General features: G+C 41.1%; 1 protein-coding gene across 2 annotated transcripts in view; it reads right to left on the bottom strand.

Moving 5' to 3' along the window:
• caskin1 (CASK interacting protein 1) overlaps nucleotides 1-22,467 on the bottom strand; it is a 579,066-nt gene that overhangs the window by 118,496 nt on the left and 438,103 nt on the right. For both annotated transcript variants that reach the window (XM_048609909.1, XM_048609910.1), the window contains exon 6: nucleotides 21,654-21,784. In XM_048609909.1, the coding sequence (XP_048465866.1) occupies nucleotides 21,654-21,784 (131 nt within the window). The remainder of the gene's footprint in view (nucleotides 1-21,653; nucleotides 21,785-22,467) is intronic.

Raw genomic sequence — 22,467 nt, 5'->3', positions numbered from 1 at the left:
TGTGTGTGTGTGTGTGTGTGTGTGTGTGTGTGTGTGTGTGTGTGTGTGTGTGTGTGTGTGTGTGTGTGTGTGTGTGTGTGTGTGTGTGTGTGTGTGTGTGTGTGTGTGTGTGTCTGTGCGTGTGTGTGTGTATGTGTGTGTCTGTGCGTGTGTGAGTGTGTCTGTGCGTGTGTGTGTCTGTGTGTGTGTGTCTGTGTGTGTGTGTGTCTGTGTGTGTGTGTGTGTGTGTGTGTGTGTGTGTGTGTGTGTGCGTGTCTGTGTGTGTGTCTGTGTGTGTGTGTGTGTGCGTGTCTGTGTGTGTGTGCGTGTCTGTGTGTGTGCGTGTCTGTGTGTGTGTGTCTGTGTGTGTGTGTGTCTGTGTGTGTCTGTGTGTGTGTACGTGCGTGTGTACATGTCTGTGTACGTGCGTGTGTGTGAGTGTGTGCGCATGGTATGTGTGTGTGTGAATTGTATGCATGTGAGGTCTGTCGTGTGTTTTTATGCATGTCAGAGAGACAGGTGTTTGTGAGAGGGTGCTCATGTTTGTGAGTGTGTGCTCATGTTTGAGTGTTGAGTTGTATATGTGAAGGCTATGTGTGACATGTATATGAGCGAGATGTATACATGAGAGATGTATGTGTGCTGTGTTTGTACGTATGTAAAAAGTGTACATGTTTGATGTATACAGGAATAAAGTGTATAACAGGTTCTGTGTGTATGTGCATTTATGCATAGAGTTCCATGTATGTGGCCGTGATGCATCATGCTGATGTTGAACACAAATTTTCAAAATTTGGTGATTTGGGGGGAACTGATTCCATGAGTGGCACCTAATATTTTATGGCTAGGAACATAATATAGTTGTGCAGTGATTATGATACTTGGCTAGTAATTCAGAGAACATCAATCCAAATCTCGTCAAAACAGCTGAAAGTACCACCCATTGGCCCTCCAGATCTTTTCTCCCAATCACCTCCATCTGAATCAATCCCACTTGTAAATTCCCTTCTTGCCTGTATTCACATACCTTCTGACTTTCCCCTCTCTGATGCTGAATGGTCTGTCTGTACCTCACAAAGGACTCAACTTTATCCCCTCCACCTCTGCTTGCATTAATTTTGAGGCCAGCATGACGTTGAGCTCTTGTACTGTCAGCTTTACCTTTGTTCTCACCTCTTTGACTAACAGTCCTCCGACGAACTAGCAGACATGCTCTACCTGGCTTCAATGTTCTCCCTCCACTTAGACCCCTCCATCTGGCCTCGAATCCACTCTTGATCTTTTCACTGAAAACCATCACCATCTCCTAATTAACCCCAACCCATCTTCCTCTGCACTTGCTTCACTTCGTTTCTCTCAGGTCTAACCCTGACATTGTCATAAACCAATTGTTGCTGATGGTGGTGGTGGGGACAGGGGGTGGGAAGATGCTGTTGTCATCTAACCTGCTTCTCTCGACTTTTGCAGAGACTGAGTGCAAACTCTCAGACACTTCTTTCTACTTTCTTCACTATAAAGAGTCATAGAGATATACAGCACTGAAACAGGCCCTTCGATTCAACTCGTCCATGCTGACCAGATATCCTAAATTTATGTAGTCCCATTTGCCAGCGTTTGGCCCATATCCCTCTAAGTCCTTCCTATTCATAAAACCTATCCAGATGCATTTTAAATGTTGTTATTGTACAGGCCTCCACCACTTCCTCTGGCAGTTCATTCCGTACACACACCACCCTCTGTGTGAAAATTTTGTCCCTTTTTAAATCTTTCTCCTTTCATCTTAAACCTATGCTTTCTAGTTTTGGACTCCCCTACCCTGGGGAATAAACCTTGACTCTTCACCCTATCCATGCCCCTCATGATTTTATAAACCTCTATAAGGTCACCTCTCAGCCTCTGACATTCCAGGGAAAATAGCCCCAGTCTATTCAGCCTCTTCCGATAGCTCAAACCCTCTAACCCTGGCAACATCCTTGTAAATCTTTTCCAGACCTTTTCAAGTTTAACAACATCTTTCCTATAGCATTCTGTTGCAAAAAAGTCAACATTGATAAAAGTGACCATAACTCTGGGAAATCATTAAGGAACCTTATGACTTTAGTTACCCACCCCTGGCCCATAAGTAACAAAAACAGAAATTGCTGGAAAAGCTTAGCAGGTCTGGCGGTTATCAGTGGAGAGAAATCAGCGTTAACGTTTTGAGTCGACTGATCCTGCAAGGTTCACTCGATTCGAAATGTTAACTCTGCTTTCTCTCTACTGATAACAACCAGACTGCTGAGCTTTTCCAGCAATTTCTGTTTTAGTTTCTGATTTACAGCATCCGCATTTCTTTCAGTTTTTACTGGCCTGTAAGCAATTCGTTTAGTTCAATTGGCTGGATGGCTGATCTCTGGTACAGAGTGATGCCAACAGTGTGGGTTCAATTCCTGCACTTCACAATCTCTCCCCTTGCCTGAGGCACTGTGACCCTCATGTTAAACCACCACCAGTCATCTCTCTCTAATGAGAGACTAGCCCTATATTCTGTTAAGTCTATGGCAACTTTACCTTTAGATATAGCTCCACTCCATTATATTTGACTTTCAACCACTCTCCATAGTGACCTAGCAAGCCACATGTCTGTGCAAACTATTCCACCGAATGCAGACTGCAACAGCTCAAAGAACACCACTATCATCTTCTCAAGAGCAACTAGTGATGGATGATAAATTCCAGCCTCACCAGTGGACAAATTAGTAAGATACAAAACAATTTTTCTTGTTTCTTTAAAGGATATGTTTGCTCCTCTCTCAGTCAAGCCTCATTTAATAGATTCAGCACCAGCTGAGCACTCACATATTAGAAAGTCACCATGACCTTGCAGATTGGCAGTGCTGTGATATCCCAGACCTACGTCATATAATCGAATTAATATCGGACCACAGCACCATCTTGTTCCTCCTGTTGGTTCTGTTTATACTAGCGTCTGGAACAGCGTCTTTATTGAGCAGGTTGTTAGACATTAAATAAACATTTCTTATGCCAGACAGTGGTTGCAATGTGGAACTCACTCCCAGAAGAAACAGTTGAGATGAATAGCTTTGATGCATTTGAGCAGAAGTTAGATAAACACAAGAAAAAGAACGAATCTACGCAGAGAGTGAGAAGGGGAATGTGGGAGATTAAAATCAGGGCGTGGCTTGTGTGGAGCATAAACCCTGGATAGGCCAGATGGGCTGAATAGCCTGTTACTGTGCTGTAAATACCGTGCAATAGAATATAAAAAGCTTGTTCAGTAATAAAATATTAATCAGATTCCTGGAGGCTACCACAACCCATGGCAGACCAAACAGTGGCAGATTCTTGGAGACCGCAGTCAGACGCTCACAAACTTCTGTGATTCCCTGATGAATTTTGTCACATCCTGGGACTTCTGACTGACTCTAAAGGCCCGTCTGGCTTTTCCAGCGACTATTTTAATCAAAGATTGCACCTTGAAAATCTGTGCTTTTGAGTTGTTTTAGGTAAACAAGAGGCCTATACTTGTCAAGTGAAAACTAGCATTCTTACCCCTGGTATCGCATGCTCTATACCCGTAACTTCCCCTGACCCTCCAGGCTCTTTGTGCTGCTCTGTTCCTAGACTCTTGTGCATTCGCTACTTCTTTTGCTCCACTTGTTCGTTCAACTGCGGAGACCCTGAGCTCTGGAATTCTTTGCCTAAACCTCTCCACCTTTACAACCATGCCTCTTCCCCTAGCATCCTCCTTAGAACCTGCCTCTTTGATCGACCTCTTTAGTGACCCTATCTTAATGGGTTGTGTTTTGGTCTGGTGGTAAGCTTTCATCTGAAAATACTCCTGTGAAGTAGCAAAAAGGAGAGGCGATAAAATACAAACTGCTGCGCTTTCTACATAAATTTTGCAGTCAAATTTCTGAAGGATTTCTTTTTGCTAGTCCATCAGCTTAAAGCATCCTGTGACTATTTTACACGACAGAACTGGTTCCATTTTCTCAATGCTACAGTTTCAAACTGTGGTCTCTAGGGGGTGATGCAAACTCAATATTTCCCAGAACACGGATTTTCAGGGTATCCTCCCACAGATACTTTAAGCACAACCAGAGCAGTTGAAAATCATGTAGTAATGACACATGAGCTGGAGCAAGTGATTTATTCCAACAAATGACTTGTTAATACTCAGATCCTAGAATTTTCACCATATCTGGAACTTGTTTTGAATGACTCTTGCTACATCTGCCTTTCATCGTCCTTTCATGAGATGTGGACAGAATTTGTTGCTACATATTAAGTGTGAAGATTTGTTGTACTCAGGTACGTATTGTTAAGTCTATCAAGTGCATCAAGGGGTGGCACAGTGGCTTGCACTGCTGACTCACAGCACCAGGGACCTGGGACCGATTCCAGACTCGGGCGACTGTCTGTGTGGAGCTTGCACATTCTCCCTGAGTTTCCTCCAGTTTCCTTCCACAGTTCAACGATGTGCAGATTAGGTAGAGTGGCCATGCTAAATTGCCCCATAGTGTCCAGGGCTGGGCAGGCGAGTGGATTAGCCATGAGAAATGCTGGGTTATGGAGATAGGCTAGGAGGTTGGACTGGGTGATATGCTGTTCGGAGGGTTTCTGTGGACTGACTGAGATGAATGGCCTGCTTCCACACTGTAGGGATTCTATGATTCTTCTATGAAATCACATGATCTGCTCAGGCCATGTCTGGATCATAAGATCAAAGGTAAAATTCCTAATTGACAAATTTGAGGAAATAATCAAGGCTGATATTCCTGGTACAATACTATGTGGGACGTGGAGATGGTGGTGTCAACTTTCAGATGGAGGATTAAATCAACACCTTTTTGCGCTTTACCACTTTAACAGTGGCAGATTTGAGCAGATCTTTCATTTTTGCTCAGCAAAAAATTTATTACGGTCAACAAAGTCTTGCTGAGGAGGTTGAACCACTTGTGATTCAAGGAACTATCAAAGAGAGTATCCAATCAGAAGCTATGTTTTACAAGGTAGCAAAAATTAGTGGTAAGCCTGAGGATTGGGTTGTTTTTCTGAAACCAGCCGTGGATGACTAAAATGTTATTAAAAAAGGGAAAAAAATTATGAAAATAAATTGGCAAGAAATAAACAAGTGGCAAGAAATTCTATGGGCAAACAAAAAAGAAGGGAGTAGCTAAAATTGAGTGTGGACCCTTGGAGGAGGCGACTGGGATTTGATAATGGGGAACAGATAATTTAATGCAATATCTTGCATTGGTCTTTCGCGTGGAGGACACTATGAACATTCAAAGGATAACAAATAAGCAATGTGCGAATGGGAGGAAAAGTCTCTACCACAAGGGATAAATTATTTATGTTAGAAACCCATTGAAGTGTTCAAAAATGGAGGGAGACAGAAAGCAGGAAACTACAGGCCAGTTGGACTAACATCTGTCATTGGGATAATACTAGAATTCCTTATCAAGGAGGAAACAGCAGGACATTCAGAAAATCTTAATGCAGTCAACATGGATATGTGAAAGTGAAATCATGTTTGACAAATTTGGTATAGTTCATTGATGATACGAAAAGCAGACTTGATAAAGGAGAACCAGTCAATGGAATTTGGAATTCCAGAAGATTGTGATAAAATGCCACATAAAAAGTTATTGCACAGATAGGAGCTCGTAGTAATGGGGGTAATGTATTAGCATAGATTGAGGATTGGTTAATGCACAGAAATCAGAGGAAAATTGGTTTGATGGATCTTTTTCCAGTTAGAAAGACGTAACTGACTGAATTCCCCAAGGATCAATTTTTCCTCAATTATTTACTATATTAGTAAATATTGCTATATTCTATGTTAATGACTTGTATGAAGGGGTAGAATGTAATTTATCCAAATTTGCTGATGATACAAAAATGGATGGGAGGGGGTATTGTGATGAGGGTATGAGGAATCTGCAAAGGGATAGATATATAAATTGAGTGACTGGGCAAAATCCCAGCAAATGAAGGTTAAGGTAGGAAAGTGAGAGTTCATACACTAGGAAGAGTCATTTAATGGGAGAGACATTCCAAAAACAAAACCACAGAGGGATTTGGGGTTTCTTATCTATGAAACTCAAAAAGTTAGCATGCAGATTCAGTAAGTAATTGAGAAGGCAAATGGAATGTTGCGCTTTTTTGCGAAGAGCTGGAGATTAAAATAAGGACCACTTGTTACAACTGTACGGGGAGTTGATGAGAATGCACCTGGATTATTAAGCACAGTTTTAGACTCCATTTTTAAGAAAAGATATATTAGCATTAGAAGCAATTCTCAAGAGATTCATCAGGCTAATTCAATATAGTCTGGAGCTGGAGGAACACAGCAGGTCAGGCAGCATCAGAGGAGCGGAAAAGTCAACATTTCAGGTTTACACCCTTCATCAGGACTGAGGAGCAAGAAGAGAGCTCGGAAATAAATGGGGGTGTGGGGCAGGGAGAAGGTAGGTGGGATGGTGGTAGGTGGATGCAGGTAGGGGGTTGTGGAGATTGGTCAGTGAGATGGGTGGGGTGGATAGGTGGGAAAGAAGATGGACAGATTATGTCAGGTCAAGGAGGTGGGGATAAAAGGGAAGGTTGGACATGGGATGAAGCCAGGGGTGGGGAGATTTTGAAACTGGTGAATTCTATGTTGAGGCCATCGGGCTGTTAGCTCCAGGCTGATACCTGGAATGAAGAGGTTGACTTTTCAAAAATGGCTAAATAGATTAGGCACAAAAACAGAAGTTGCTGGAAAAGCTCAGCAGGTCTGGCAGCATCTGTAAAGAAAAACTCAGAGTTAACGTTTCGGGTCTGGTGACCCTTCCTGAGAATAGATTAGGCCTTTATTCAATACAGTTTAGAAGAATGAGGGGTGAGCTTATTGAGGCATGAAAGGATCTGAGGGGACTTGACAGAGTAGAAGTTGTCGGAATATTCCTTGAGTGGGGAAATCTCAAACTAGGGTACATAGTTACAGAATAAAGGGCTCTTATTTAACACTGAAATCTGAAGGAATTTCTTCTCCCAGAAGGCAGTTAATGCCTGGAATTCTGTACCCAGAGTTGTGGAGGCTAGATCACTAAAAATGTTTAAAGACAAGGTAGCTTAATATTTGAAATATCAAGGCGTTGACAGCTACAATAAACTGACACTAAAGAGGAGTTGAGACCTAGGGCAGATCATTATCATGTGGGATAGGCTTGGGGGCTGAGTGGCCTACTTCAGCTTCTTTTTCTTCCATTCTTATGTTCAGAGAACAGAAAATGCTTTGGTCAATAGCCTCAGTCATTGATTCCTAGTCATCTATCATATTAGCTCTTGTGGGATCTTGCTGTACACAAACTGGCCTCTGCATTTTGCTCATTGCACCAGTGACTACAATTCAGAAGTAGTTCAATGGCCATAAACACTTTGGGAAGTCCTAAGGATGTGAAGATTGTTAATAAATGCAAAATCTTTTTATGTATAGAATGCAGCTACCGTTATAAGTTCATCATCTTCAGTGCAATCAACAGCTAGAATTTGACTAAAAGTTACAGACAATGGTCAAATTTTAATTAGGATTATTCCTAGCTCTAAAAATAGAAGCAGCTTAATTGGACATTACCCAGAATACTAAAGCTGGTTGCTGTGGAAACATCTCCTTGTATTCTGCTGTAGCATTAATTGTATTCAGGCATCTGTTTAATGAAGGTTCAATATGTTTCTCTGTTAGTGGACAAAATATGTACAGTGGGATAATTCTTTCATTGCGTTGGAGAAGGTGAGGAATTCTGACAGTAGCTACTTCTAGTGAACCATGTCAACAGTTCCCATGATCTAAGGGCACTGGACTGGCCTCAATTCCAAATTCATACATTTTCACAGCCTGATTGTTGCATACTATTTGCTATTCTGCTAGATACATTATGAACAAAGACCTTCAGTATTCAATTCAAGGTCATTGTTTGAAAGCCAAAGGAGCACTAACTGCAGCAACTCTCAAACCTTTCTGCTTCTGAGGTGTTAGAAAAATTCTACTGACATCCTAAATTATTAATATTTCTTAAGGACATCAATTAGTTACGGAATTAAACATATATTTACAATTATTGTGCTGAACAACAATTCCCACGCCAATTTTCAAACCTTGGTTTCCATCAGTGCAAGTGCATTTTAAAAATAAATTGTAATCATTTAATGTAAACATTAACACTGAAGTAACACTCCATATTGTTGTGAGGCAGAGATGACTCTAAGAGAAAAGGAAGACAGATTGGTACCTTCGTACCTGGTAATTTTACTTCTCTCCAGCATGGCAGACTGGTCACATGACATTCTGTCTGATTAAAGTCACCCTGATATCATTATGATCAAAATCAAGAGACACAAATTTCCCAAATGAAATAATTTGGCGGACAAGGGTTCACTTCTAAAACTTTTACTCTAACAAACAAACTAAAGTTAACATAGATCAAACATTAATTAACAGAAAATCATTGTGCCAAATTAGAGAACAGGGATTTTTCGCAATAACTCACTAATGCAATTGATATATGTCCTAAAAGCCCTGTCACTGTGCACTGCCCTTCTGCCAGTCATGCAGCATCATTCAAAGTATCTTCCAGCTGGGTCACCTTTCCTTGTCAAGCTAGGTTCAAAATTTTCATATCTTTTGAAAATTATTTCACCAGTCTGAGTTTTTTGGATCCAGTATTTACTAGCAAGCCCCATCTCTGTGATACCCCATTCTTTAAATCTCCAAGAACCGTATTTATTTTCTTCACTCCATTTTGACCAGAAAACAAACTCTCACCAGCATCCCGCTTGGTTTTAAACATAACTATCCTTCCCTCCTCTCCCCAACAGCATTTTCTTCATCGCTCTGTTATCTCAAATAACGGCTGTCTTTTGCCTGTGAGGCATTGAGTGTTAAGACTGTTCACTTGGAATTCAAATAGGTTTCTATTTATGTTTCTTCCCCATGGCAACAAGATCACATAGGCATGTCTCTGAACAGGTGTTGATCATGATTTCAGTATCCCCCTTTTTAGAATGTTCTGTTTCACCTTAAGTTAAAGGGGACATTTAAAACATTGTCATCTTGTAAAGCTCAACATTCATAAGTCACGGGTTATATTAAAATGTTAATGTAATCCAGACAATTCAAATTGCTTCACTCAGCAAACCAACTTCAGAATATGGTGACCCTATTTAAGTCCACAAACGATGTGAGTGTTTCCTCCTAACACCATGCACTTAATTTATGGATGAAAACTGTAAACTTTTCTAAATATTCTTGAGTTATTTTTGGTGGACCGCGTGTAACCATCTACTCAATTGGAATACTGTGATTCACAGTACATCTTGGATAAGTAAGGTTCAGCCATTTCCTTATGCTTGATTTAAAAGGAATTATTTTTAGCCAAAATATTTGCTTAATGAGCATAATAAGCCATGCCCGCTTGAAAGCCTAGATTTTGCACACAATCTTGGTCCTAATTACTGATAACTATTATTTGAATTTGTCTGGAGATGCTAAAAATCTGCAGGGTTAGAACTCAAACCCTGATTAGACCCTCCGTGCACAAACTTCTCTGAAGGTGCGCATTGTCCTTTTAACTTCACACCAGGATGGTGAACTTCCTCTCAGGGAGAGGGAACACAGCATCTTGGATCTGCCACTGGAGTTCCTGGTGCAGGAGGTCTAGAGTAGGAGAGATGTCTTCTCACTGCAGGAGGGGAAGAAGTTGAGGAAGACAAGGGGTTAGATAGCTGGGGGGTTTAAAGAGTGTGCAGTTCTGGTTGTCACACTATGGGAAGGATGTGGAGGCTTTGGAGAGAGTGCAAAAGAGATTTACCAGGATATTGCCTGGATTGGAGTGGTTTAGCTAGAAGGAGCATTTGGGTAAACGTGGATTGTTTTTGCTAGAGTGTCAGAAGGTGAGAAAGTGTATAAAATTATGAGAGGTATGGATAGGGTGGATAATTGGAGTCTTTTTCCCTGGCTGGAAATGCCAAATATTAGGGGCATAGTTTTAAAGTGAGAAGGGGAAAGTTTAAAGAAGATGTGTGCAGCAAGTTTTTTTTGCACACAGTGGGTGGTAAGTGCCTGGTACATGCTGCCAGAGGAAGTGATAGAAGCAGATATGATAGCAATATTTCAGAGATATTTAGACAAACACAGGCAGGGAATAGAGAGACACAAATCATGTGCAGGCAAATGAGATTAGTTTAGAATGGCAACATGGTCAGCACAGACATGGTGGGCTGAAGGGCCTGTTCCTGTGCTGTACTTTTCTACATCTGTGACAGGGCCTTGTTTGGGGATTAACAGACGGTCCTGATTTATGGTGACAAAATAAGGTACAGTTCTTTTTTATCAAATGGAGCTTTAGGATTTTTGAGTGTTTTACAGATTGAATTCCATAACTATTTTCAAAATTCTGTGACAGCGTTAATTCTTCACCCATAGAGTTACCCCTTGTAGGGTTTTTTCCATTCAATCACAAGATCTAGTTGCTGCTTCAGCCAGCCGTTAAGGCTCATCCCTAATTGCCCTTGAGGAGGCAGTGGTGGGCAGGGTATATACAATAGTTGGTAGGATGTGTCAGAAGGAATTATACAGTAACGTCTGTGCTGATTAAGAATATAGCGTATCAAATTCCTCTACCTTTAGTAGCAAATGGATTGGCTCTTGGCTTTTCTGGGTTGAACCTCAGAACAGGTAGTGGTGTACTGTTTCTTTTAATTTGTATTTTCTAACTATTAACAAAGTAAGGTAATAGTCTCATAAACTTTTAATGGAAATGAGAATTGGCTGGGTTTTATAACAGGAAAATAGTTATAATCTAATTAAGATCTGAAGCTGAAAATTACTTGTTTCTTTTCTCATTAAAAATGTTGACCTAAGGGTTTATTTCATCATGACATGTTGACATATACCTATAGAGTCATTGAGTCATACAGAACAGAAACAGACCCTGTGGTCCAACCAGTCCATCCTTATCATAATCCAAAACTAAACTAGTCCCACCTGCCTGTGCTTGGCCCATATCCCTCCAAACATTTCTTATTCATTACTTATCCAAATGTGCATGCCATACACAAGATTGTTGCTTTTGTGCTGTGTCTCATGGCCAATATGTCAATATACCTTTAAGAGACATGACTATCATAACTGTGTCAAAACATGTGATCTGAGTGTATAAAATTTCCAGATACCATATTACTTGGGTTCACTTGAAGCATGGCATGCTGCTATGTATTATTTAATTGTTTAACTTTAGCCCGGACACTGATGTGCCCAGGAGATGTAATATTTGTGTATATATGCAACTGTGATAAACATTTATTGGTTCTTTCAATACCAACTTATCTGCATCTAGTTTCTTATGTTATGAGAGATATCATAATGATATCCTGCTGGAGGAAAAAACAGGGTAGTTACTAACATAAATGTGAACTTCGTGTGGAATGTCTTTGACACAGGGACAGAGTAGCTATTGTGGAAAGTAAAATTCCACAAGTATGATTAAGTGAGAAAATTAAAAATTATCACAGAACAAAGAGGCAATTTAAAATCCAGTTTCTGTATTTAAAAGCCATTATAGAAAAGAATAAATATTTAACCACATGCATAATTAATGGAATTCTTAAGAGCAATGAAATGAATGGTCCCTCTTACTGAAATATTTTTCCTTTATTCTCGGGATGCATGCCTTACTGACACTGCAACATTTATTGTCTATCCCCAACCGCAACTGCGCTGGGGCTGGAGAGCTGCCTACAACTGAGACAGCCAGCAGTGTCTTTCTATTTGGGTGTTATGAGTCAAACACCTTGCTATGGGTCTGGAGTCACAGGTAAGGGTGACACATCTCCTTCTCTGGATGGCAGGTCTGTATTAGGGAGCATTTATGCCAATCTAGCAGCTTTGTGAATATTATCAATGAGATTTGAATTCATTCTAGTTTTAGCAATTAATTGAATTTAAATTTCCCTTGCCGCTATGTTGGATTTGAACTCCTATTTTAAGCACATTATTCCGGGTGTCAGGATTACTGGTCTGGTGACATTAGCAGTATGCTACTGTTCTGCTGTAATTAGGTGTCAGCAATGAGCAAGCAGACACAATATCATGTATTTATTTTTAAAATTTTCATTAAAACAAAAAGATAACTAGTACTTCCATACACGACCAACTTTCAGCTTGGAACTTCCATGACATTGGGAGTTTTGGTGGTTGTTTGTCTTCCTATCTCCTGTAACTTAACTCTATTTCCACAACAATATTTGCATGGGGACAAATATAATGGAGTCATCACTCCAAACCTGTCCTAGGAGTAGCACAGAATCTGCTAACAACTATATTATTATATCATGGATCTTAATTATCCTCTGCTTCTCCAAAATTCTAATGATGTTACCACACATGTTTTTGAATGAAATTAGCTTCCACAAGACAATAATGATGATAATCCATGAAAAAATTCAAACATCAGATTAACAAGGAATGGATTAGACCATATGTGTTCAGAACAATTTGTCTACATTGCATGCAAAACCAGTTTTCAGCGAAATTTCAAACAAAGGCCCTAATTTTTGCTGTGATGGAGAATATCTCTGTTATAGTGAAAGTGTTGGAAAAATTCCAGAATCTCAAGTCCATAAGACATAGTAGCAGAAATTAGGCCATTCGGCCCATCGAGTCTGTTCCACCAATCAATCATGGCTGATAAGTTCCTCCAACCCATTCTCCTGCTTTCTCCCCATAACCCTTGATCCCCTTGATAATCAAGAACCTATCTGTCTGAGTCTTAAATGTGCTCAATGATCTGGCCTCCACAGCCTTCTGTGGCAGTGAATTCCATAGATTCACCACTCTCTGGCTGAAGAAGTTTCTCCTTATCTCCGTTCTAAATGGTCTTCCCTTTATCTAAGGCTGTGCTCTTGGGTCCTAGTCTCTCCTACCAATGGAAGCATCATCCCAACATTCACTTTGTTCAGGCCATTCAGTATTCTGTAAGTTTCAATTAGATTCCCCCTCATCCTTCTAAACTCCAATGAGTATAGTCCCAGAGTCCTCAAACATTCCTCATATGTTAAGCTTTCCATTCCTGGGACCATTCTCGTGAACCTCCTCTGAATCCGCTCCAGGGCCAGCACATCCTTCCTGAGATATGGGGCCCAAAACTGCACACAGTACTCCAAATGTGGCCTGACCAGAGCCTATTAAGCCTCAGTAGTACATCCCTGCTTTTATATTCAAGTCCTCTCAAAATAAATGCCAACATTGCATTTGCCTTCCTGACTACTGACGCAACCTGCAAGTTTACCTTGAGACAATCCTGGACTAGAACTCCCAACTCTCTTTGCACTTCAGACTTCTGGATTTTCTCCCCCTTCAGAAAGTAGTCCATGCTTCTTTTCTTCTTAACAAAGTGCATGACCTCACACTTTCCCACATTGTACTCCATCTGCCACTTCTTTGCCCACTCTCCTAACCTGGACAAATCCTTCTACAGCCTCCTCATCTCCTCAATACTACCTATCCCTCCACCTATCTTTTTATCATCTGCAAACTTAGCCAGAATGCCCTCAGTTCCTTCATCGAGATCATTAATGTACAAAGTGAAATGTTGTGGTCCCAGCACTGACCCTTGCGGAACTCCACTTGTCATTGGCTGCTATCCCGAGAAAGACCCTTTATCCCCATTCTCTGTTTTCTGCCAGACAGCCAATCTTCTATCCATGCTAGCACCTTGCCTCTAACACCATGGGCCCTTATGTTATTCAGCAGCCTCCTGTGTGACACCTTGTCAAAGGCCTTCTTGAAGTCCAGGTAGATAACATCCATTGGCTCTCCTTGGTCTACCCTGCTCATTACTTCCTCAAAGAATTCTAGCAGGTTTGTCAGGCATGACCTCCTCTTGATGAAACCATGCTGACTTTGCCCTATTTTACTGTACACTTCCAAATATTCAGAAATCTCATCCTTTACAATGGACTCCAAAATCTTACCCACGACTGAGGTTAGGCTAATCAGCCTGTAATTTTCCATCTTTTGCCTTACTCCCTTTTTAAACAGGGGTGTCACGTTAGCAATTTTCCAGTCCTCTGGGACCCTCCCTGACTCTAGCGATTCCTGAAAGATCACCAGTAACGCTTCCACTATCTCTTCAGCTATCTCCTTTAGAACTCTGCCAGACAGCCTCCTGTGTGGAGTGGTCCAGGTGATTTGTCCACCTTCAGGCTAATCAGTTTTACTAACACCTTTTCCTTGGTAATTGCCACCATACTTAGCTCTGCCCCCTGACTTTCTTGAATTTTTGGGATATTACCCATGTCTTCCACTGTAAAGACTGATGCGAAGTAATTATTCAGTTCCTCGGCCATTTCCTTGTTCCCCACTACTATTTCTCCACCGTCATTTTCCAGTGGTCCAATGTCCACTTTTGCCTCTCTTTTGCCCTTTATATACCTAAAGAAACTCTTACAGTCTTCATTTATATTACTGGCTAGCTTACCGTCATATTTAATCTCCTCTCTCCGTATTTCTTCTTTTGTTGCCCTCTGTTGGTCTTTGTAAGCTTCCCAGTCCTCTGGTTTCCCACTGCCCCCAACACTGGCATCTCTTATTTTCATGGGGATGGGATGTGATGGTCCATATTTCATGCACATGCAGTTGCTGGAGACAATTGGCCAATAAATGACCAGCTGCCTCCACTGATATTGAATTTTGGAATTCCTGGTGTCTGGAATGCTGAGATTAGACCATGTGAGTGACGATCTGTTTACAATACCCAACTTTCTGCTAGCCAGGGTTCCTCTGTTGAGAGCTGAGGTGCCTTGGGGATATGGTACCAGGGCACCTTGGGGATGGGAGTCAGAGATCCTTGAAGGGGAGAGGTCATGTCTTCTTTGTAAGTAGGGTCAGGGATCATTTAGAAGGTGTCAGGTGCCTTTAGGGATTGTTGTAGAAAGTTGTGTGTAAAAGATGTATAAACTCCTTGGATATGTCCAACTTTACAAGACTTGTCCAGATATCATAGGATAACAGGTCAGCACAACATCATGGGCGGAAGGGCCTGTACTGTGCTGCACTGTTCTGTGTTCTATGTTCTATGTTCATGTCTCGACCTGCTAAGAGAAGTCAATAATTGTTGATTTGTCACAACTTTCAACAAGTATCAAAATGTGCTTTAATTAAAAAAGTGTTTTTCTCAATATAGTCTACAGTATATACTTCTGGTAATATTGTTTTCCATGTGCAGAGGATCTAGTAGATCCTTAATGATTTGGAATGGTAAGTGGAGGGAGAAGGTCGATGGGTGGACATAGGCACTATTTGTGCACAGGGGTACGAGGAGCCATGTGGAATGAGGAGATAAATTAGGTTGCATTAGTTGGCATGAATAGCACATGGAGAGAATGAGGTGGTGTGAGGGGGAAGGGCTGGTGGAACATTTATATTTCTCCCCTGTTGAACAGCTAACAAACTTCTTTGGATCTGGTCCTGGGTCACCTTTTGTGGAATTAATGCAACTTTTGGAATTGTGAAAAGATATGCTTATGCATAAGTAGTGCACAACCTCAATAGAACTGATAGAGTTGGCAAAGAACTGTCCAAAAACAAAGTGGAATTAAAGAAAACAGTGCAAACTGTTTCAGAGTGCCTGTTCACGAGAAGAAAATCAATATAGGATTTGAGTGGCATGACTTTTACCCAAAGTATCATTTCACAATGAGATACCTATCAAGTGAGTATTTTGATACATAGTGTTAACTGCTTATTAAATGGAAATGTTTGTTGACATCAGATTTATTTTTAATAAAGGACTGATTGAAGGAATTTCACTTTATTTACTCCTGTTTTCTTATCAATGACAGAGTGTGTTTTTCCATTAGTAACATCATCAACAGACGCTGCCAGGATGCTTCCCGGGGTGTACCCATGATGGATGTTAGGTGAATTGGCATGGTGAGGGAAGAGCAAAGGATGACAGTTAAGGGGATGACAAAAGATGACACTGAGGTCATAAAGAGCAATTGGCATAAAGAGCAATTGGGACGATTGGGCAGAGGGTGGCCCAGTTGGTATGAGGGGCTTTGGGGGATGGTTAGGTGGGCATGGGATGTCTTGGAGGGGGCATGGGTAGCACGGGGCTGGATGAAGGAGGATGAGTAGGAGGGATGTTTTATGTTTTAGTCTTTCATTTCAAACTTTTACCACTGTCCTGGAGTCCAAGTATCCCAACCCAACTTTCAATCCAGCTTGCCTCATCCCTGGCCAGAAATGAGGAAGTGCAGCCTGCCATTCTGATAGGGTAAACCCTATTTCCACAAACCCGACCTATCTCCAAACATTCTATCTAGGAACGAAAATCTGAGGCAAAACCTGCCAGGACACAATTCAGGGAAACATGCTCTGGCTAGTATTTTATCCCTCAACCTCAAATTTGCTCATTCTCACCTCAGTGTTTGTGGGATCTTGCTGTGCATCAATTGGTTGCTGTAGTCCCTTCATGATAACTGAGACAATCCATCAAAAGTACTGCATTGGCTGTAACATGTTTTGGGACGCCCAGAAGTCATGCAAGGTGCTATAGAAAGGCATAATATTTCTTTCATGTTATGTCATTTCTGAAAAACCCGAATCGGTAACTTTCAGCTGCATATGATATTGACTCTGAACTGTGTCGGATCAGGGTTGACAAGTATATGTAGGAGGCTAGGACCTGGAGGACAGCCACACTTTTTTCACTGGCATTTGCAAGAAAGCAACCAGAGCTTAGTCTTTTACTGCCTGTAATGTCATGCAGCCCAATCTTTTCTGGCAGATGTCACCAGCACTTTCCTGTTCCCCAACACATTTTGCTCATTGTTTCACCTGAAGACTTTCCAGCTTCCAGCCTCTATGCATCCCTATTTATTCATATCTATCATATCTAGGAAGCATCTGGCATCCCTGTGCATCCCATTACTTTTCCTCTCATGGGGATTTCACTTTCCATTAACTCCACTTTGTCAATTTTCAGTTAAAAGTGTATTTTTAAAACATTATAACAGCAAGTTGTAACACTGGAATGCAAAGTGCATGTGAGATTCTGACTGACTGTCTATTTGTACAATAGGAGCAGGAACCGAAAAGTGCTACAATCAGCCATCATGCACAGTTTGGAATCCTGTCAACATTGAAGCAAGTCGTGAATGGAATTGTGTGACAGTATCATTAGCTTGACACACTCAACTGTCTGAATTAACCCCATTACAGTATTCAGCTGCATAAACATGAGATCCTTTATGAAAGAGAAAAGCAATTTGCCTTTGACTCAAGGAGAAAAGTGTGGTTTGGTGATTACAGGATGCCTGACAACATCTGGGTTTGCAAATGGTAGAGAACCGTGACAGTAATCTCATCGATGGAGCAATGAAAAGAAAGGCTTGCAAAGAGGGGTTATATGGCAACCAGTCAGGATTGACCACACAAAAACAAAATACATCACTAGCTCTGCATGCTATCGTGGCTCAGTGGATGAGTTCTGAGTGAAAAAAAAATCGGCAGGCAGTGATAAGGCATCTGTGGTGCTCATTTAAACATCGACAGTGAGTTCTTCTCCCTGGTGTCCTGACCAACATTTATCCCTTTGAATAACAGATTAATTGGTCATTATCACATTGCACATAGCAAGGTCTCATAAACAGCAAACTGACTGCTATGTTTCCTACATTTGAACAATGACCACATTTGAAAATGAGTACTTCATTGGCTGTAGCGCATTTTGAAATGTACTGACATCGTGAAAGGTGCTACAGAAATATAAATCTCTCTTCTTTCTTTTATGTTGGGTGAAACAGTTAAGTTTTGTTTCTTTGTAAATGTTGGCATGTTGGTTTTTGCAGGGGACCCGTACGCCAATAATATAAATGACTTGCAATTACGTATCACTTTTACTGCAATAAGGTCTTCCAAGGTTGACTCAGACAATGACTGACACCTGTAGCCAATACAGATAATGGATGATTGTCTGAAAGCTTAGTCAGAATTATGTTTGAAGGAACATCACAAAAGGGGAGAGAGCGTGGAGAGTGGTTTAGGAAGGAAATACATACAAAGAACAAAGAACAGTACAGCCCACAGGAACAGGTCCCTTCGGTCCACCGAGATTGCACTGAAACGTGACGCCTTTCTATACCAAAATCCTTTTGCCTTTACATGGTCCTTATCCCTTTTCTCCCTGCCTATTCATATATCTGTCAAGATGCTTCATAAATGTTGCTATTGTAGCCATCTCCACGAACTCTTCTGGCAGCCCATTCCAGGCACTTACTGTATAAAAAACTCTATAAAAAACTCTGTATAAAAAACATTATCTCTCACATCTCCTTTAAACTTACCCCATTTACATTATACCCTTGTCTCTTAGTAATTGACATTTCTACTATGGGAAAAAAGACTTTGACTATCCATTCTTTCCATGTGTCTCCTAACTTTGTAAGCTTCTAACAGGTTGCCCCATATCCTGTGATGTTCCTCCTAGTTAATTGCCTCTAAACCAGGGAACATCCTGCTAAACCGTTTCTATGTCCTCTCCAAAGCCTCTACGTCCTTCTGGTCATGTGGTGACCAGGACCGTACGCAGTATTCCGAAAGTGGCCTAACTAAAGTTCTATACAGCTGCGACATGACTTGCCAGTTTTTGTACTCTATGTCCTGACCAATAAAGGCAAGTATGCCACACGCCTTCTTGACCATCTTAACCACTTGTGTTGCCACTTTCAGGGAATAGTGGACCTGTACACCTAGATCCCTCTGTATGTTGATGTTTCTATGGGTTCTGCCATTTACTGAACATTTCCTGTATCAGACCTTCCAAAATGCATCATCTCACATTTGTCTAGACTAAACTCCATCTGCCATTTCTCTGCCCAAATCTCCAGCCTTTCTATATCCTGCTGTATCCTCTTGCATCCTCCTCACTTCCCTGGGCCTTGTGATGTCTGCAAATTTACTAATCAGGTCACCTACATTCTCCTCCAAATCAGTTATACATATGTTACAGACCACCTGTGTCCCAGCATTGATCCCTGTGGAACACCACAGATCACAGATCTCCAGTCAGAAAAACACCCTTCTACCGCTACTCTGTTTTCTATGACTAAGCCAGTTCTGTAACTATCTCACCAGTTCACTGTGGATCCCATGTGACTTCATCTTCTGTGTTAGCCTGTCATGAGGGAGCTTGTCAAAGACCTTTCTAAGGTCCACATAGACATCTACTGCCTTGCCCTCATCAATCATCTTTGTCACTTCCTCAAAAAGTTCAATCAAGTTTGTGAGACATGTACTTCCCCAGGCAAAGCCATGCTGATTATCACTGATAAGTCCTTACTTTTCCAACTGTGAGTAAATCCTATCCCTAAGAATCTTCTCCAATAATTTCCCTACTACTGAAGTAAGGTTCACCAGCCTGTAATTTCCAGGATTATCCCTGTTGCCCTTTGTAAGAAAAGGAACAACGCTGGCTATTCTGCTATGCTCCATGACCTTGCCTGTGACTAAAGAGGATACAAAGATTTCACACAAGGCCCCAGTATCTTGGATATCTTATTTCCTTTGGTAAAGGTCCAAGAAGCAACATTCTTTGCCTGTGGATTTAGAAACGGAACTAAGGAAAGAAACTGCACTCTGCACTCCTGCAAATATGCATACTTTGTACTTTCTGCGATCTGACATATCACCATAGCAGCTTTCACGTCCATTTGAGAAGGTGGGCAGAGTGTCTGCTTGATTCCTGAAGGACAGTACCCCAGACAACACTGCACTCCCCCTGTTCTACACCAAACTGCCAACCCAGAGCATATGCTCACATCACTGATATAAACCCCCAGCTTCATGCCTCATAAACAAGCAACCTCTGAGCGGGGAATGACAGACAACAATGTTCACAAGCTTAGTGCTTTTAAGAGCCGAAATGTCTCATCTCATCCTCCAATCTCTATACGAACAAACTTTCCCAACTACACAGAATGATCCTGATCAAAGCCAGTTTCCCTTCAGATCAACTGTGATGCTGAGCATTGTTTTTATTTTAATGCTGTTCCATGTTCGGACTTTGGAGAACTATTTTGTATTGTAATGGTTTCACAGCAGACATTATCTGTCCAATTGTTAGAAGTGGTTCTTTTTATAAAATGAGAAGTAGAGTCTATTACAAGACATTAAAAGACAGACACAGCAGTTGGCAGAAAATCTATATTGCTATAGCCCTGAGTCTCTAATCCTTTCTCCCTTGGTGATTTAGATCTAAAATCTGCTCTTGGATACTTACATGACCATTTACCCTTAATTATAGCAAAATCCTGCATTAAATGCAGCCTGATGTGACAATATCATAAGCACCTAAAATGGATATATTATGCGCTGAACATACATACAGCTACTAATGCATTTATTTAAATAGACCTATGAACACAAATCATTTAGTTAAATACAGAGAGCAATATTCAATAAATATGACAAGGAAACCTGCACGGATTAACTACCCTTCTTAAGAAGTGCATCAGAAGTAAAATAATTGTCACTTAGATTTTTCAAGACAAAATTCTAATTGTTGGCAATGCAAATTAAGTAGTTGTGTTGCCTGGTACCAATTTTCATGTCTGTGAAAATATTGTCAGTGGTGTAATGTTTATAGTCACTGCATTATTTTGCAGGCAGGTTTCCAGATAAGTAATACCAAAACACGATCAACAATGAGTTGATATAAATATGCAAGGGAAGCTCAACTGGATCTGCACAACCTGGTCAGCAGAAAATTTCACATGTGCCTGATGGTATTTGCGCAATGCACAAATTATCAGGAAAATGACCGACACGTAGCCCCTTTTAAAAACTCCATATAATTGCTCCTGTTCTGCTTTGCGCAATTCCAGGTAGCTGCAGTGTGTTGTGGCTCATTTGAATAACGTCTTGATGCAGCTCTGTCTTTGGGTGTTGGGGTGGTTGCTGGAATAATTAAGTATCATCCCTTCTGTTTTACCCACCTCGGGTACACAGAAATCCAAAGGAACAAGAGAAGTTGGGCTAAGTATACAGCACATTATAACAAGCTATAATAAAAAATAAAATAGTGCAGAGACTGGAAATCTGAAATAAAAACAGAAAATGCCGGAGAAACTCAACAGGACTGGCCGCATCTGCAAAGAGAGAAATAGAGTTTTGAGTCTGATATGACTCTTCTTCATGAGAGAATATTATAACAAGCTACAAAAACAGAAGTTGCTGGAAAAACTCAGCAGGCCTGGTGGCATCTGTGGAGAGAAATCAGAGTTAATGGTTTGAGTAGAGTGACTCTTCCTCAGAACTGTGTTGAGGAAGGGTCACTCGACCCGAAACGTTAACTCTGATTTCTCTCCACGGATGCTGCCAGACCTGCTGAGCTTTTCCAGCAATTTCCGCTTTTGTTTCTGATTTACAGCATCCGTAGTTCTTTCAGTTTTTATTATAACAAGCTATTTGGTTAATGTAATAAAAGACTCTTGAATTTATTACCTCAACATCAACAATTAATTGATTTTCTAGTCACAGTTTAGCAGGAGGAGACAAAAAGACCACCTTGAAACTACTTCAAAAGCCTTGAAGGGAAATAATAGGAAACACGGTGGTGGGAGCTAACCTTATTATGTCGATATGTCCATTCTTGGCAGCCAGATGTAGTGGGCTGGTTCCATTGGGATCGGTGATATCCCCAGGCTTTGCTTCAAGCAGAGCAGCACACATGTTACTGCTTAGAAGTAACTGTACCACCTGAGTGAAATATCCAAGAGGTTGAGCGAGCACTAACATTCGAAGAGCCAACATATCAATCAAGAACCAACAACAACTTCTACTTATATAGAGCAGTAAAATGTACCAAGCATTAATATTTGGTCAATCACATTTTTCAGGGCTGTTAATGTCTTTGTTAAGTGTAAGAGAATCAGATGGCGGATATTAATTGCTTTTGAGTAGATATAAAAAGGGAACAGCTATAACACGGGGAGTAGGATGAGAGAGTTTGCATTAAGTAAGTCAATAAACACTTCTCAAGTTGTAAGAGGGGTACAAACAGTTTACAGAGAGATATTGACAGGTTAAGCAAGTGGGCAAAAAGAATCCCTACAGTGTGGAAACAGGCCATTCGGCCCAACAAGTCCACACCGTCCCTCCAAAGAGCATCCCACCCAGACCCATTCCCCTACCCTTGTATTTCCCACGTCTAACCCACCTAACCTAAACATCCCTGGGCACTATGGGCAATTTAACATAGCCAATCCACCTACCCTGCACATCTTTGGGCTGTGGGAGGAAACTGGAGCACCTGGAGGAAACCCATGCAGACACGGGGAGAATGTGAAAACTCCACACAGACAGTCACCTGAGGTTGGAATTGAACCTGGAGGGCTAACCACTGAGCCACCGTGCCACCTGGAGAATGTGAAATTGTTCAT

Source organism: Rhincodon typus, chromosome 21 (assembly GCF_021869965.1).
Source record: "Rhincodon typus isolate 14 chromosome 21, sRhiTyp1.1, whole genome shotgun sequence".
Lineage (NCBI taxonomy): Eukaryota > Metazoa > Chordata > Chondrichthyes > Orectolobiformes > Rhincodontidae > Rhincodon > Rhincodon typus.
This window is presented reverse-complemented; position numbering and strand designations above follow the sequence as displayed.